The 14,333-nt window shown below is 39.3% G+C and overlaps 1 protein-coding gene across 1 annotated transcript in view; it reads left to right on the top strand.

Annotated features, from left to right (window-relative positions):
• WDR25 (WD repeat domain 25) overlaps positions 1 to 14,333 on the top strand; it is a 1,080,771-nt gene that overhangs the window by 80,473 nt on the left and 985,965 nt on the right. The window contains exon 2 of the mRNA XM_044074562.1: positions 7,981 to 8,716. Coding sequence (XP_043930497.1) covers positions 8,009 to 8,716 — 708 coding nt within the window. The 5' untranslated portion in view covers positions 7,981 to 8,008. The remainder of the gene's footprint in view (positions 1 to 7,980; positions 8,717 to 14,333) is intronic.

Here is a 14,333-nt window from a genome sequence, read left to right as displayed (position 1 = left end):
AGGAGTCCCGTTTTCTTGTGGACTAGCTCCATCATTATGTACTGATGTCTCACAAGTGGACCCTCAAGTCTTCAGTGGCTCAGAAGTTATTGTAAAGGTGGGGCAAACCATGCTGTGATCTAATTACTCCCTCAACCAAGACTGAGTGCAGCAGTTACTGGTCTCTCATCCCATCAGTTGTGGGGCCGGGGGAGAGAGGCACTGAGGGGATGCTGTGATCCAGTATGGCTCCCTGGACTCCTCTTCCTTTTTCCTCATTTCCTCTGATGATAAGGTGTATCTGGAAATTGAAGCTACTGAAGGCCAAAGTCATAGTTATAGTCCCTTATTGGCCACAGCAGATTTGGTTCCTGTTCTCTCTGCTCAGCTTGCTGATGAAATTCTCATGACTGCATCCATTTAAAACAGTACTAAGCCATCCCACTGATAAACTCACCGAAGGCTTGCATCCTGGCTTCTCCCATCATTCTGCTAGTAGCTAGCAACCTGCTATTTCTAATTTTGAGTGGTTCATACTCTGTCGTCACAGAAAACGAAAACGTCAAAGTAATAGGGACTAGTGTACCCATTTTTCTGCCTATGGTATAGCCAGGTGACTGGACCCTTTCTGAGCTGTTGTCCCATCCACCTTTGACTATTTTTCTCAGATACTTAATTTCAGACTGAATTATTCCTCTGTCAGAATCCATCTTGCAGCTGTATGTAATTATCAATAAGGTTTCAAGTTCCTATTTCTGTCAACATTAAAGGTTAAAGGTTTGCAAAGCCTTTTTGATGATTACATTCTTACTTGGACCCCCCTTTGGAATCCTTTACTGCCTTACTGCTTGTATTTTGTGTTGGAGAAGTTGACATTGCCTGCTCGTAAACCCTAAGTTTTTTCTTACCCAAAATTCCTTCCTATGAATTTATTCCTTATGGCTGTTATCTTTTCTGAAAGAATTTCAGATTTATTTATGTATTTTTTCTGTTGCATCGTTCAAAATTCTGCATTTTAATGTATGTAGTATACAGTTTAAAATTGTTAAATAAGTTTCAGTTTTAACACAACAACCAGTTTTAAGTTTGTAGTTCAAGTCCTTTTTTTTTTCTTAGGCCACGGAAGTTTTTTTTTTTTTTTTTTCAGTGAGCATGTAGAAGTTCAAAGCCCTATTTCGTAGGAAGCAGTTGCTGTTAGTATCCTTGGAGGGCAGATAACTTAGTTTCTCCTATAGTCACTGAAATAAAGCCACTTCTGCAGCAAGTTACACACTGTCATTTGTACTGAAGGTTTGGGGATCTGGACACTAATTCCTCCATTTGTGTAGCATTGCTGCACATATTGATCCTCTTTCTTGTAGGTTGTCTCCTCCCCCGATACCTTCACACTTCCATAGGATTATTCTCTGTGAGTTATGTATGCACTTTGTTCCCTTTATCCCTTGAGTATCTTTTTGGTATGAATTGTTTGCTTCTGCTTTTTGGGTTCCTGCTCTCTCTTCTGTTTTGGTATTTATCCATTTTTTTTCTAATTGATGATTCCACGTATACCATAAAGCACTGGTACTACTACTTTTTCCTTACCACCTCTTTAACCCCTTTCAATTTTATTTAGTATGGCATTTTCATTTGTATGCATTTACATATATGTGGTGATGTCTTTATTTTTGACTAGATGAATTGCTCTGTTTTTTTTTTTTTTCAGGAAGTATAGGTTCATAGGTAAAGTTATTCCCCTTTACTAGCTAACCTATGCCTTTGAAGGGGGAGGGTGGTGAACCTGTCTCTGCAGTGATGACACCTTATGCCTGACCACTCCTCAAAGTGAATCGTAATATGGTCCCCTGGTCCGAGCTGCAAACTCAAACCACGCCCATGCCCCTGATCAGTATAACATTCTTCCCTCCTGTCGGAGAGAGGAGAGCAGATGTAATCTCTTTCCTTCCATCCTTTCTTTATCTTGTGTATCTGCGTAGCAACATTGGATACTAGATAACATCAGACCATCTAGATTGTAGTCAGGACTTCGTCATTTGGTGACACAGGGAAGAATGTTCCTCACTTCTTAAGCCATAACTTTGATGTTAGTTGGGCTTTTTGGTCATAAGTTTACTGCTTCTAATTTTGCCATGGTCACTGTGTTCCCCTTTTAAGCTTGTTGTTTGTTATAAAATACTTCTCGTTTGCTTTTATCCCCAGCATTTTCTTAATAAGGCATTTTTTTTTCAGAACAACTCCTTTTATGAAACATTGTTTATTGTAAAAGCCTCCTGCTTTTGCCTGTGCAGAACAGTGTTATGTTGGGATCACCTGAGTATATGATATATTCACCTTTACTTTCACAGAATGTATGCAGTTGAACATGAACAGTACATAGTTGAGCCCTCCTTGCTATATACTAATAATAACAGCAGTTGTGGCCTCTTGTTTCCTATTATATAGAGACAGCACCTTCTACAGCTCCAGACAATTTATCTGACTACTTTTCTCTTTCTTACACTGAGGCCTTATTTTTTACCATTGCATCAGTATCTGTTCGTATTAGCTTACTCGTGAAATACCTGCGTTGTTGTGTATGTTATAGCCTCTCCTTAACTGATTATCATTTTAAAGCAGTCAGTGGGATTGGATTGTAATACAACTTCAGAGTAAAACTTTGCCATCTGAATTACAAGTGGCATTTTATTAGGGGTAGGGTACATACAGTTTATCATTCCTGCTTTTGTATGAGGTGTAGACTTTCATGGATTAACAGTTGACCTAATGAGAGACTATCATCCTTCCTTCCTGAAACTGTTTCTTATTAGGAATGGAATATTTTCCTTTAATGTATCCGTGCACCTTACATTGTTCACTCATCTTCATAGAAAAGTGTTGTTTACATGACGAGAATATTATACATTCCCATCTTAATGCAGACATTCTTTGTTTTAAACTGTTAACTCAGGTTGATTTAATTAGTGTTTTAGTGACATGCCACAGGGTTCAGTAAGTCTTTTAATATTTATTAAAATGATATGGTGGAAGGTGCTAGAAGAAATACAAGTAGATGTTTGTGTACAGCATATAAATCTGATAGATTTGGCTCTGTGCTGTGGATGGAAATGGTAAATAAGTCTAGAGGAATCTTGTAAACTGTAATAGGTAATGTTTAACAGGAACTGAAAATTAGAATAAAGTGCCTTGAGAACAGAAGCCAAAAAGAGAGTCCAACCCACAATGGAAATATGAGCACATCAAATAATAAAGGGCAGAGTTAGACAAAGTATGGGTGCATAAAAGTCACAAAATGTGCCTGCCATTGAATTGTAAAACAGTTTGACAATGTGTAGAAATAAGCAACACCCTTCTGTCTCTGTACAACAAACAGTTCAGTTATTCATACATCTGTTTCTGCCAGTGAGACTTCGGCCAAATATTGGCTTAGGTGTAATAGTCTTTATTTAGATAATTTGGCAAAAATAAATAGACTAAATAAACCCACCAATATAAATTGTTCATACACAGTGGCTTCTTCTAGCCTTGTCTTCACTTCAAGTCCCTTGCCTGGCAACTTATTTCAACCCATTAACCCAGTCCCTGGAAAGTACCTTTTGCTATGTCTAGTTGATGATGATTCAGTTTAATGACAGAATTTTCTGCTAGTTTTGAAACACTGGTGTGTCTCTTATTATGGTTTTCCTATATTCAGAGCAAATACAACAGGGACTACAAACACCTTTCACAACATTAAGGGAGTTCTAAGTGCAATTGCCCAGTGCAAAAGCAGTTATTTATATGAAAGCTGTGACGAAGGATAGGATTGTGGCACCTTTTATTGTGATGTGGTAACGTGACATCATGGTTCGCAAAATCTGAGTATAGAAAAATAAAACCCTGGGTGAAGTGGGAGGCAACCCCCTTCTCCCATGTAGAGGGCTTCAGCCCTAAACCTCATTGCTTAATATAACCTTCTCCAGAGTTGCATAATCTTGGTTAAGACTGGGTATTTTTTAAACCATGTCTTATTGGAATGTTTGAATAGCAAGGCTAGAAGGAAGTCAAGTTTTGGCTGCCTAGAATTCTCAGTTAAGAAATCGAAGTAAGTAAGTAATTTAAGTAAGTACTGAATAAGAAAGCATGGGATAGGCAGACTCAGTAAATTGTCTGTATTCAGAACAGAACAAATAAATGTTTTGTAAGTAAGCATAATACACCACACAAACAACACATAAACAACAAAATCAGTGTGCAAAGCAGTCACTGCCCTTAAGGCCAAATACAACACCAAACATACTTGTCATAGGTGACTCCATAGTCAGACACACTGACGTCCCGCTCACCAGACTGAGTAAGGAGAAGGTCACAGTAAGCTGCCTGTCGGGCGCTAGAATCCACCACATAACACAAGCACTCAGGTCTCTCAACAGCAGGTACAAGTACGACTCAGTCATTGTCCACGCTGGTGTCAACGACCTGAGACATACCTCCTTGGACTACATGAAAAGAGACATTGAGGAGCTCTCTGATTATGTAGCCCAGGCAGGTATGACCCTGACCTTGAGCAGTATCCTACCTTCACCTAGAATGATGCCACAATACAGTGATAAGATGATCAGCTTTAATAATTGGCTTAAATTCTGGTGTCATTCAAAGGGGATCCAATGTCTGTCTGCCTGGGATGACATGCTGGACAAGCCACGCTGCTTCAAGAAGGGACGGCTTGCACCTGTCACCCCTAGGCTTCCGGATATTGGCAAAGGCTCTTGCCACCCCCATAGTGCCTTTTTTAGGCAAGGCTCAAATTCTAAACCTACCACCCTAGAACACAAAAAGTAAAAACTAAGGGTAATGCTGCTCAGTGCCAGAAGTCTCAATCTCAAGATGCACGCACTCGAGGCCCTTCTCAGTATGGAGAACATCGATGTCTGTGCTGTGACAGAAACCTGGTTCAAGGCTCCTGAGAGCACCCCAGCACTAGCAGGTTTCACCTCATATTATGCGTTCCGCCCCAAAATCCGGACAACACCAAGAAAGGAGGGGGGTGTCCATATTCATAAAGGACACCCACACCTCAAGGTTGGTGGCAACGCACGATGCATCGGAGACCATCCAGGTGCAATTAACCATAGGCAAGACTGCTCTGCAATTTGTAGCATGTTACAGGCCACCCTCTCAAACTCAGGAACCTCACATGGCCTTCCTGAAAACAATGGAGGGATAAATGTATCTCCAAACACCATCATACTAGGTGACTTCAACTACCCTAATATAGACTGGGAACACTACTCAAGCCCAAACACTCTAGCCCAAAGGTTCCTGGAGTTCATAAACTCAAATGCCATGGAACAACTAGTCACCATCCCCACAAGAGGAGAAAACATACTTGATCTCATCATCACGAACATGGGATCACAATGTTCAACACCGAAGTATACCCCTCACTGGTGAGATCAGATCATAAACTAATCTCGCTGGAGGTCCTCATCCCGCCCCACCTGAAATAAAAAGACCACAGTGAAAAACTTCTCAAAAGCCGACTTCACACTTCTAAAAACTAGTGTGGTCTCCTTTAAGGCCCCTGAGCCAGTGGTAAACATTACTTAAACCGCTGAATCACTTACAAATGCCTTCTACCAGCACCTACAGGACTGCATGGATCAGGCAATCCCAAACAAAACTAAGACTCTTTGTACCAAAGGCAAGCGTCCAGTCTGGTGGACCCCAGCCATAAACAAGCTCTACAACAAAAGGAGGAAGCTACTACAAGATAGAGCAAAATCCCTGAAAGGTAAGACACCTTTGATCATTATAAGTAAAAAACTAAGAGCTCTCATAAAATCATCCAAGGAAAATTTTGAGAGAAAAATCGCCAAGGACTCAAAAGACAATCATAAGGCCTTCTTTAGCTATGTTAGAAACCTAGGAGGAAACTCCCAGATATGCTCAGAATTAGTTCAAAATGATGTGAAGACTACTGAACCTACACACATTGCCAACATACTGGCTGACAGGTTCAGTGCAAACTCCCCCCCCCTCCCCCCCCAAAAGGAGAGATATCTATACCAGAGGATTGTAGCCCCCCCAAACATCTCCAACGCCCAGGTGAGAACTGCTCTCTCCAAAGCAAAAAACACAGCATCCATGGGACCGGATGGTGTCCCCGGCTGTGTGCTCCATGAACTCAATGAGGAATTAAACCCGCAGTTAGGACAGCTGTTTAATCTTAGCCTCACCTCAGGATACGTACCCAAGGAGTGGCGCACGGCGACTGTAGTCCCAGTTCACAAGGGCGGTGCCTCCACCGACCCTGGAAATTACCGTCCCATTAGCTTGACAAGCCTTATCTGCAAAGCCATGGAGAGGATCATAATGGAACTCAGAAATAAAGACATAGGGAACTTGCAGACTTTGGATCCAACCCAGTTTGGCTTTGTCAAAGGCAGATCATGCCTTTTAAACTTGGTTGACTTTTTCGAGACAGTCACCAAGGCCATTGATGAGGGAAAGGCAGTCCATACAGCCTACCTTGACCTGGCAAAGGCCTTCGACACAATACCCCACTCAGGTATCATCGAAAAACTCATCAGCTTGAATGTAAACCCATACATCACAAGATGGGTTGCAAACTGGCTAAGTGACAGAACCCACAGGGTCAGAGTTGCTGGAGCCATGTCAGACTCAAAGCCTATCACAAGTGGTGTCCCACAGGGCTCAGTCCTGGGTCCACTCTTGTTTGGCATCTACTTTTCTGAAGTACAAGCAAACACAGGAGGGTTATGGCTGACAAAGTTTGCAGATGACTGCAAACTGGGCGCCATAGTCGAAAACGCATCTGACACAGATATCCTTCAGAAGGGCCTCACAGAAACGGATAACTGGTGCCAGAGCCATGGCCTAAAGTTAAATGCCAAGAAATGCATAGTCATACCCTTCGGGAAAAACAAGGTTACCCCTAGCTACCATATAGGTGGCAATCCACTGAGCACAGAAGAAATCATCAGGGATCTGGGGACCCAGGTTGACAGTAGCCTTTCGTTTGACACTCATGTTGCTAAAGTAGTTAGGAAAACCTTCTACATTGCCCACCTGATCATGAAGGGATTCACATCTAGATCAAGGGAGGTCATCGTCCCCTGTACTCATCACTCATTAGACCTATGATTGAGTACAATGCCCCATTCGGAATGTATCTGACCCGACACCTGCAGCAGCTGGAAAGGCCCCAAAAGTTCCTCACCAAAAGGATAAAGGGTCTCAAAAATATGTCTTATGCTGCCCGACTGAAAGAACTCCAGCTCTATTCAGTCTCATACCGCTTGCTCAGAGGTGACCTGTGCCTGACATATAAGGCCATGTCAAACCCTGATTTGATGAATATGCTTCACCTCAAAAATCTAGATCCCTCAGAACCACAAGGGCGGAGACTTAAACCTTGACACGGTTATTAATAGAACATGCTGGAGGGACAGATTCATCACCCAGAGACTCCCTATGCTGTGGAACAAAATCCCGGTACATGTGAGGCAGAGCACCTCGCTGGCCTTGTTCAAGAGGAATCTTGACCAATGGATGGGGGATCGCAGATATACCCCAGGGATTACTTCAGTGTCACTGCTTGACAGAGGCACAGCAAAATAATAGGCATAGTTTTATTCAAACTAAAGGGGTGGCGAAAGCCAAATAACTATGGGCTAGGCTTATAAATGCCCTTGGGCAGATAGCCTAGTATGAACCTATGAACCTATGCAAGTTTCCTTGAATTATTACCCTTTTTTATTAAGACACTAAAATTAACTGTTGTTTTCTTTGAAGTGTGCTTATGACTTTTGTTCTGGATTAAAAAAAAAAGTTTTGGCCAGAATTAAGTACTAGGCTGTCTGGGATCAGACCATAAGTAAACAGAAACTTTGTAATAACTGAAAAAAAAATATGTCTTTTGAATAAAAACTTAAAGTTATTATGCTGGAATTCTGTGTAATAGTTCTGTCTGATTTTTTCTGTTTGTTTTTTCGTTAACAGAGGCTGCTCATGAATTATTAGAGAACTGATGAACTGCCTGGTGGCATACGAGGACTCAGATTCTGACACAGAGAAGAGTGAAATATCCACCCAGAGCAAGCATGAAAAAAGTAGAGATGGTGATCACCCAAGAATTTATTGCCAGTCCCCTAGTGTGAATGATAGGCAAGCAACATACAGAAATAATATTCCTGAACTGAGTAAACATTGGGATATGGGCCACCAGATAGGGCTGGATAATGTTGTGGGTCCACAAATGGAGTACAAAAGTGCTTTGCATACATCTGCAGCAAGGATTCCTAGTACTTCATTATCTTCCCAGATATCAGGCCCCACTGTTACTGAAAATGCTGCTAGAGACAGTCTTTATCATAATAAGAAACGAAAACTTGATGAAACTGTGTCTGCACAGGGAACTGTTAAACCTTACATTCCAAAAAGACTTAGACAAGTACAAATTCTCAGTAGTAACAATACGAAAACATCAGTGTACCAAGAAGTACCTGTTTCATTTGTGGCCTCTGATACTGCAGAATTGCCTTCACCAAGCACTTTTTACACAGTGTCTGACTTCATTCAGCCATACTTAGAGACCTCTGGTAGATCGTATGACATACCTAAGGACATGATATTTCACATGAATGCACACAGCGGACCAGTAAACAGAGTTCATTGGTGCCCAGTCCGGCAGTACAGTCACTTGCTGTTGTCAGCCTCTATGGATAACACCATAAAGGTAAAGCAGCAATGGGATTTCTAAATCCTTATCTTTACTAATGATCTTTATTTTACAGCTACTTTGTTTCAAGATAATTCATTTTCATTGTTTCAGAATGCATAATTTGTTGGACTGCAATCGTATATATACTGTCCTTTAAACATCTTTGTTGCAGTTGGGTGTATGAAATTCGTAAAATGTTTTTGCCATCAGTTGTAACATTTCAGTTAGCTGTCACTGATATTACCATCTCCCGTTTCCCTTTTTAATAACGCTCATAACCATTAAATGTGTTATATCCTAGGACTGCTTATTTCTTCAGTTACTGTTTAATAGATGCTGTTTGATATAGTGATGCCATCTTAGGTGGAGCCCAGATTCACATCTCTTACCAGTGAAATGTGCTTAATTTTTTGTTTGTTTGTTTGCTATGCAGTGGCTATTTGACTAGAACACTGGTGAGCGTTTTATTTACTCTTATTAAGTGAGTGTTACTCTTATCTTTATGTTGCCTTTTTGTATAGTACCCTGATGCAGACATAAGCCCCATTCATTCAAATGGGTATGTACCTGTACTGTACTTGTACATGAAGCTGATGGTATCACATCCCAGAGCATCTGTTAGCGTTTGAACAAATCAGGAGCTACAAGATGTGTTGGGTTAAATTATGAGCATGTTGGTCATTATAAGTAGAACTACTGACTGCCGCTGGCATCACCTAACAAAGAGGGTAGTCGGCTTTGACCGCAGGGGACCAACAGGAATCTTACTTCTGATAACTCCTGCTTTACCTGTCTGTAGCACAGATAATACTAGAAATATGAGAAATCTGAAACTATTTCTGCTGCATTTAAGTTGATAAAAACAGAATTTTTTTTCTTTTTGCTAAAACTTTTTTTGCAGTTCAGCTTTCAAATTGCATCCATTAATTGCATTCATATAGACAGCATACTGGAAACTACAATAAATTGTGATGGTGTGATATATTCATAACGTAACATAAATAACGCTTAACAATGGAGAAGGACAAATTTGGAGGTAGCAGGAAAGTACGCATAGAGTCATTTCAGAATTTAGCATTTTATCAGTAAAACTTGACCATACTTTCTTACTGTTGTTTGAGGATATCTAGGTTATGCCATATTTTTCAGAACACTTATCATATACACTATGGTGATTTCCACCATACTTTGTATCCATTATAGCCAGTCTGATTTTCTGGGGGATGTTTTCCTCTCTCTTGCTGCAGTACACTTCCTAGCTTTGGTTAGCAAAAAATTTAATAATTTGTATTACGATTAAGGTGCACATTTGGCAGTATAGAAAAGTACCAGATTTTTGTTAACAGTAAATTACTCATCCAAAGACATTACTATACTTGCCATATCATCCCATAAGGTTTGGAGAGCTGTTTACATTCATAAAAAATGTGTCCTCCAATTCTAGGTTCTAACATGTTAAATCTTCAGCATGCCAGACTTGGCCTGGAAGTGATTTTTTTACTGTTTTTGAGTCAATCAAACTATCCTGTGTTGAAGTGTTTTATTTATTAATTTATGTTTGTTTACCAGGATAGTTAGTTGATCCACATGGGACCCATTTTAGCCACAGTGCAGGCATGATTACATGCAAGAAACTAGACTGTAAAATAGTAGTAAAATGCTTACAAAGCAACAATATTAAAAATACTACCACAGCATTCCTAGAGCAGCACTCTAAATAGTGCAGTATATAATAACTTACACAAGGTGAAGTGGTCTATGTGTAAGTGTTCAGATTCTCAGTGAGTTATAATTGAGGGTACGCAATTACTTAAAAGTGTATTTTTGTAAAGAATTCCAAATAAAAAGTGAAATTAAAAAAAAAAAAGCTGAGAGGGCAGTAGATCTACTTCCTAAAAATAGAGGAGTAGTGGAGGGGAGAGTGGCTTGTAGAAGGAGATATTAAATAAGTTGTTAAAATGGTGGATATTCATAATGAAGGTAGAGGTTTAGTGGAAGGAGAATGCCTTGTAGAATGAGATATTAAATAAGTTGATAAAATGTTAAATCTGCATGATGAAGGCAGAGGTGGTGTGGATAGAAGGAGGCTTACTGGGTAGGAATGTTCCCATCTGTGAATGTGCAAAAAGCTGCTGGTTTTAAATGGTGTGGTATTGTGAGTAAGGTTAAACCATTTATATACTAATCTGTCATGCAGGAGGACTGTTAGTTTTGAGTCATGCTGGATTGAGATAACTGTCATACACACAATTAATTTTTATATCTTTTGCTTTCAGAACATGTTCATTATGCCTCTTATTGTGTATTGGAAATTATATCTGAAGTAAAAGCAAACATAGCTTTGTTGGTATGAATTAGATTTTCTTCATGTTATATATGGACAGAACCAAATTAAAAAATTCCCTTTGATAATTCAATAATTTAGCTTGAAAGTCCCAGAATCCTGTGAGTCTCTGCCTAATTTGCTCATCTGCCACTCCCAATTCCTCAACTTCTGTATCATCAAACTTAAACACCACTATCACCTCCCAATATCTGCCTTCCATATCTCCCCATTTAAAGTTATAACACTGCAGTTCTCACATTCTTTTTCTCCTTAATGCACTACTTTTCTCATTTAATAATCAAATTGCATTACCACTGTAAATGATCTACCATCGACTGTTGTCACTCCCTTAGCCAAAAATCATCCCAGCAGTAAACGCCTAAATAAAATACTTACAACTCCCAAAATCATTCTGTTCACTCTTATTCCATCCTACCTGTACTATACCCCTTCTACATTTTTCCCTAATTCTTGTACCGCTACACCTCCAACTCTTAATAATGTTTCACCTTTTACATTTACAGTATCAAAGTAGCAGTAACACAGGACTCTGTATCATAATTAACATTATCTAGCTCTTCATCCCTTTAACAAGTCTTGCTGACATTTTTTTCTACATATTCTTAATCTGATTATGTTCTCCATATTTCTACCTGCCTCAGCTTCAAACTCTAATAGTCCTATACTCAGATTTCCCTTACTTCTCTTCCTATTGCATATCTCATATTACTCAAACTCTAACAGCTCTCTCCCATTTTAACTCTCCTCCTCAGACAGTCTATTGCCCATAATCCACTGTGCTATTCTGTCATGCTTATTTCTCCCTGACTTTCTCACCATTCATGTCAGTACTCTCTGTCATACTTTAAACTCTTACTCCTCCTTTACACCTTGCATTAATAACACAATTCTACTTTAGTAGCATACCACCCCTTTAATCCATAACTCACAGCTACCCATAGCCGACCTTAGGCATAGGCCAACTAGGCAGCCGCATAGGGTGCCGCTCTAGCAAGGGCACTTTTCCAGTATTTATTTGGGGTAGGTAGACCTGGATGGGGGCACCGGGTGATGTGGTGGGGGGCGCCGTGGAGTCCTTTTGCCTAGGGCACCAGTTGATCTAAGGCCGCTCCTGCAGCTACCACTAGTCTCCACCTTAGAAATATCATGCTTCACCTCGTCCCAATTACTGTTTTTCTTTTCCATGTATTCACTGTATAACTTTATACCAGTACTTAAATGGGGAGTGACAAGCACTTCAATAAAAATAAATGAAGTTTGATATATTGAAGTGAATGCAAGCAGATGCAGTTCTAATGGCATCAATCTCATGATAGCCAGAGCACTCTTTCTAAAAGCTAAACATCAGTTGACTCAGAGTATGTAAGTTGTTTTTCACATCTAGGAGGGAAGTCAAGATAAAACAAGAATGGATGGTATGGGTACAGGATGGAACACCAGCTCTGACATGCATTTTCAGCATGATTAAACATAACTTTATAATTGGTAAAGCCTGTGGGTGTAGCTGCCTTTTTGGGGCTTCTGCCATTTATAGAGGGGGGGGGGGGTACTTTTCCTTTTTTTGAAAAGTGTATATAGTTGTGTATTTTTGCTGTGAGGTAAAAGGGGGTGAAGAGTTAAAAATGAAATGTGTATATTTTTTTTTCTTGAGTGTTTTTATTGGAATGAAAAATCAGGGAAAATATAACATGGACCCAAACAGAGATGAGAAGCTGCAATTGCATATAAGATCAGCCTTCCAGACATTTATGTCTGCATGTAAGTTGCAAGTTGTAAACATACATTCAAAAAACTATCTTGTAAAATACGTGAAAGTAGAAGCATTTTATCTGAATGACTGCCTTATAATTTTTTCATGGAATATGAATGGCATTGTATACAAAGGTTATTGAATTCTTTTTTTTAAAAAAAGTTTGGGGTATAAATAGCAATGCTACAGGAGATGCACTTAGATGGAAATGAGTGAAATTTGAAAAGAAATATTCCAGAAAGTTTATTCAGCATATCAGGGACAAAGATAAAGGAGACATAATTATATTTCTTACAGGAGGGGGCTCCAATAATCATAGAAGAGAAGAAGAAATTTTGTAGTAATACAGGGCAGGGCAGTGAAGGAGGAATACACTGGCATTTACTTGTATCCCACCTAAAACTACTATTAAGAAACTTATGAGAGTCATAGGAAAGATAATTGCCAGGGAATATAATTCATGATAGGGGAATGACACTTGATATACAATAGTGAAGATTTATCGGGGGACTTAGAATATAACAAAGGAGAGTATATTTTGGAATATTTGGAATGGAACCCATGAAATTATTGGTAGGAACCTAGGCAGACTTTACCTATATCTCCCCAATGTACAATATGGGGTTAGATTGGACAGATGTATTTCACAGGCACATGGAGATTTAATTAAAAGCTTTGAAACACATCATAGAGGTACTAAGATAAAGATGCAAAAAGATTCATCAGCTAAAGTGGGACACTGGCATTTCCTATTTACCTGTTAAAGGAGTGGAACTGAAGGAATGAGTAGTGAAAACAATTTAAAAGATGTTAATGAAGATTTCAAATTTCTTCAGAAAGGGTAGCCGAGGAATGGGATAAAAAACGGAAATGGAATTTAAATATATGGTAGAAATGCAAGAAAAGAGAGACATGGAAAAAGTAATATGAATTATTTAGTGGGTTATTAAAGGTTAAAGTATTGCAGATGAAAGGGAGTCTTGCAGAGCAAGAAGAGCATCAGTTGTTGAGTGCTATAGGGAAAATGTGGGAGTATTTGGATAATCTGCCTGAATTTAGAAAGGTTGCTGTAAAGCAAGTATTTTTTTAGAACAACTATTAGCACACTGCCTTGTGAAACGGAAAATAGAAAGTGGTGTTGCCAAACTAAGAGAGCCTATGACAAGAAAAATAACCAAAGACTATATAGAGGTGTTACAGATATTTCAGAAATTTTGTGAAAATCTGTATAGAGCAGGATAATAGGGCGACCAAGAAAATACACACATGGAAATATTTATGGAAGACTTATTTATCCCAATGTTAGAGGAAGATGAGGCTCAAGAATTAATAGCTAAGATGGGATAGGAGGAGATAAAATAGTGGTGTTTAATCAGTAAACAGGGAATTATCCATTGACAGATGTTTTTCCTGTGGAAGTCTGGAAGTTAAGAGGGAAATGATAAATATACTGAAGGCTATGTTTAACAATATTTTAAAAGGAGGGACAGTATCAGCAACTTAGAAGAACATTGTGGTGGTTGTGTACTCAAGGA

The sequence above is a fragment of the Protopterus annectens genome, chromosome 6.part0, assembly GCF_019279795.1.
Source record: "Protopterus annectens isolate FY-2018-M chromosome 6.part0, PAN1.0, whole genome shotgun sequence".
NCBI classification, from domain to species: Eukaryota; Metazoa; Chordata; order Ceratodontiformes; family Protopteridae; genus Protopterus; species Protopterus annectens.
This window is presented reverse-complemented; position numbering and strand designations above follow the sequence as displayed.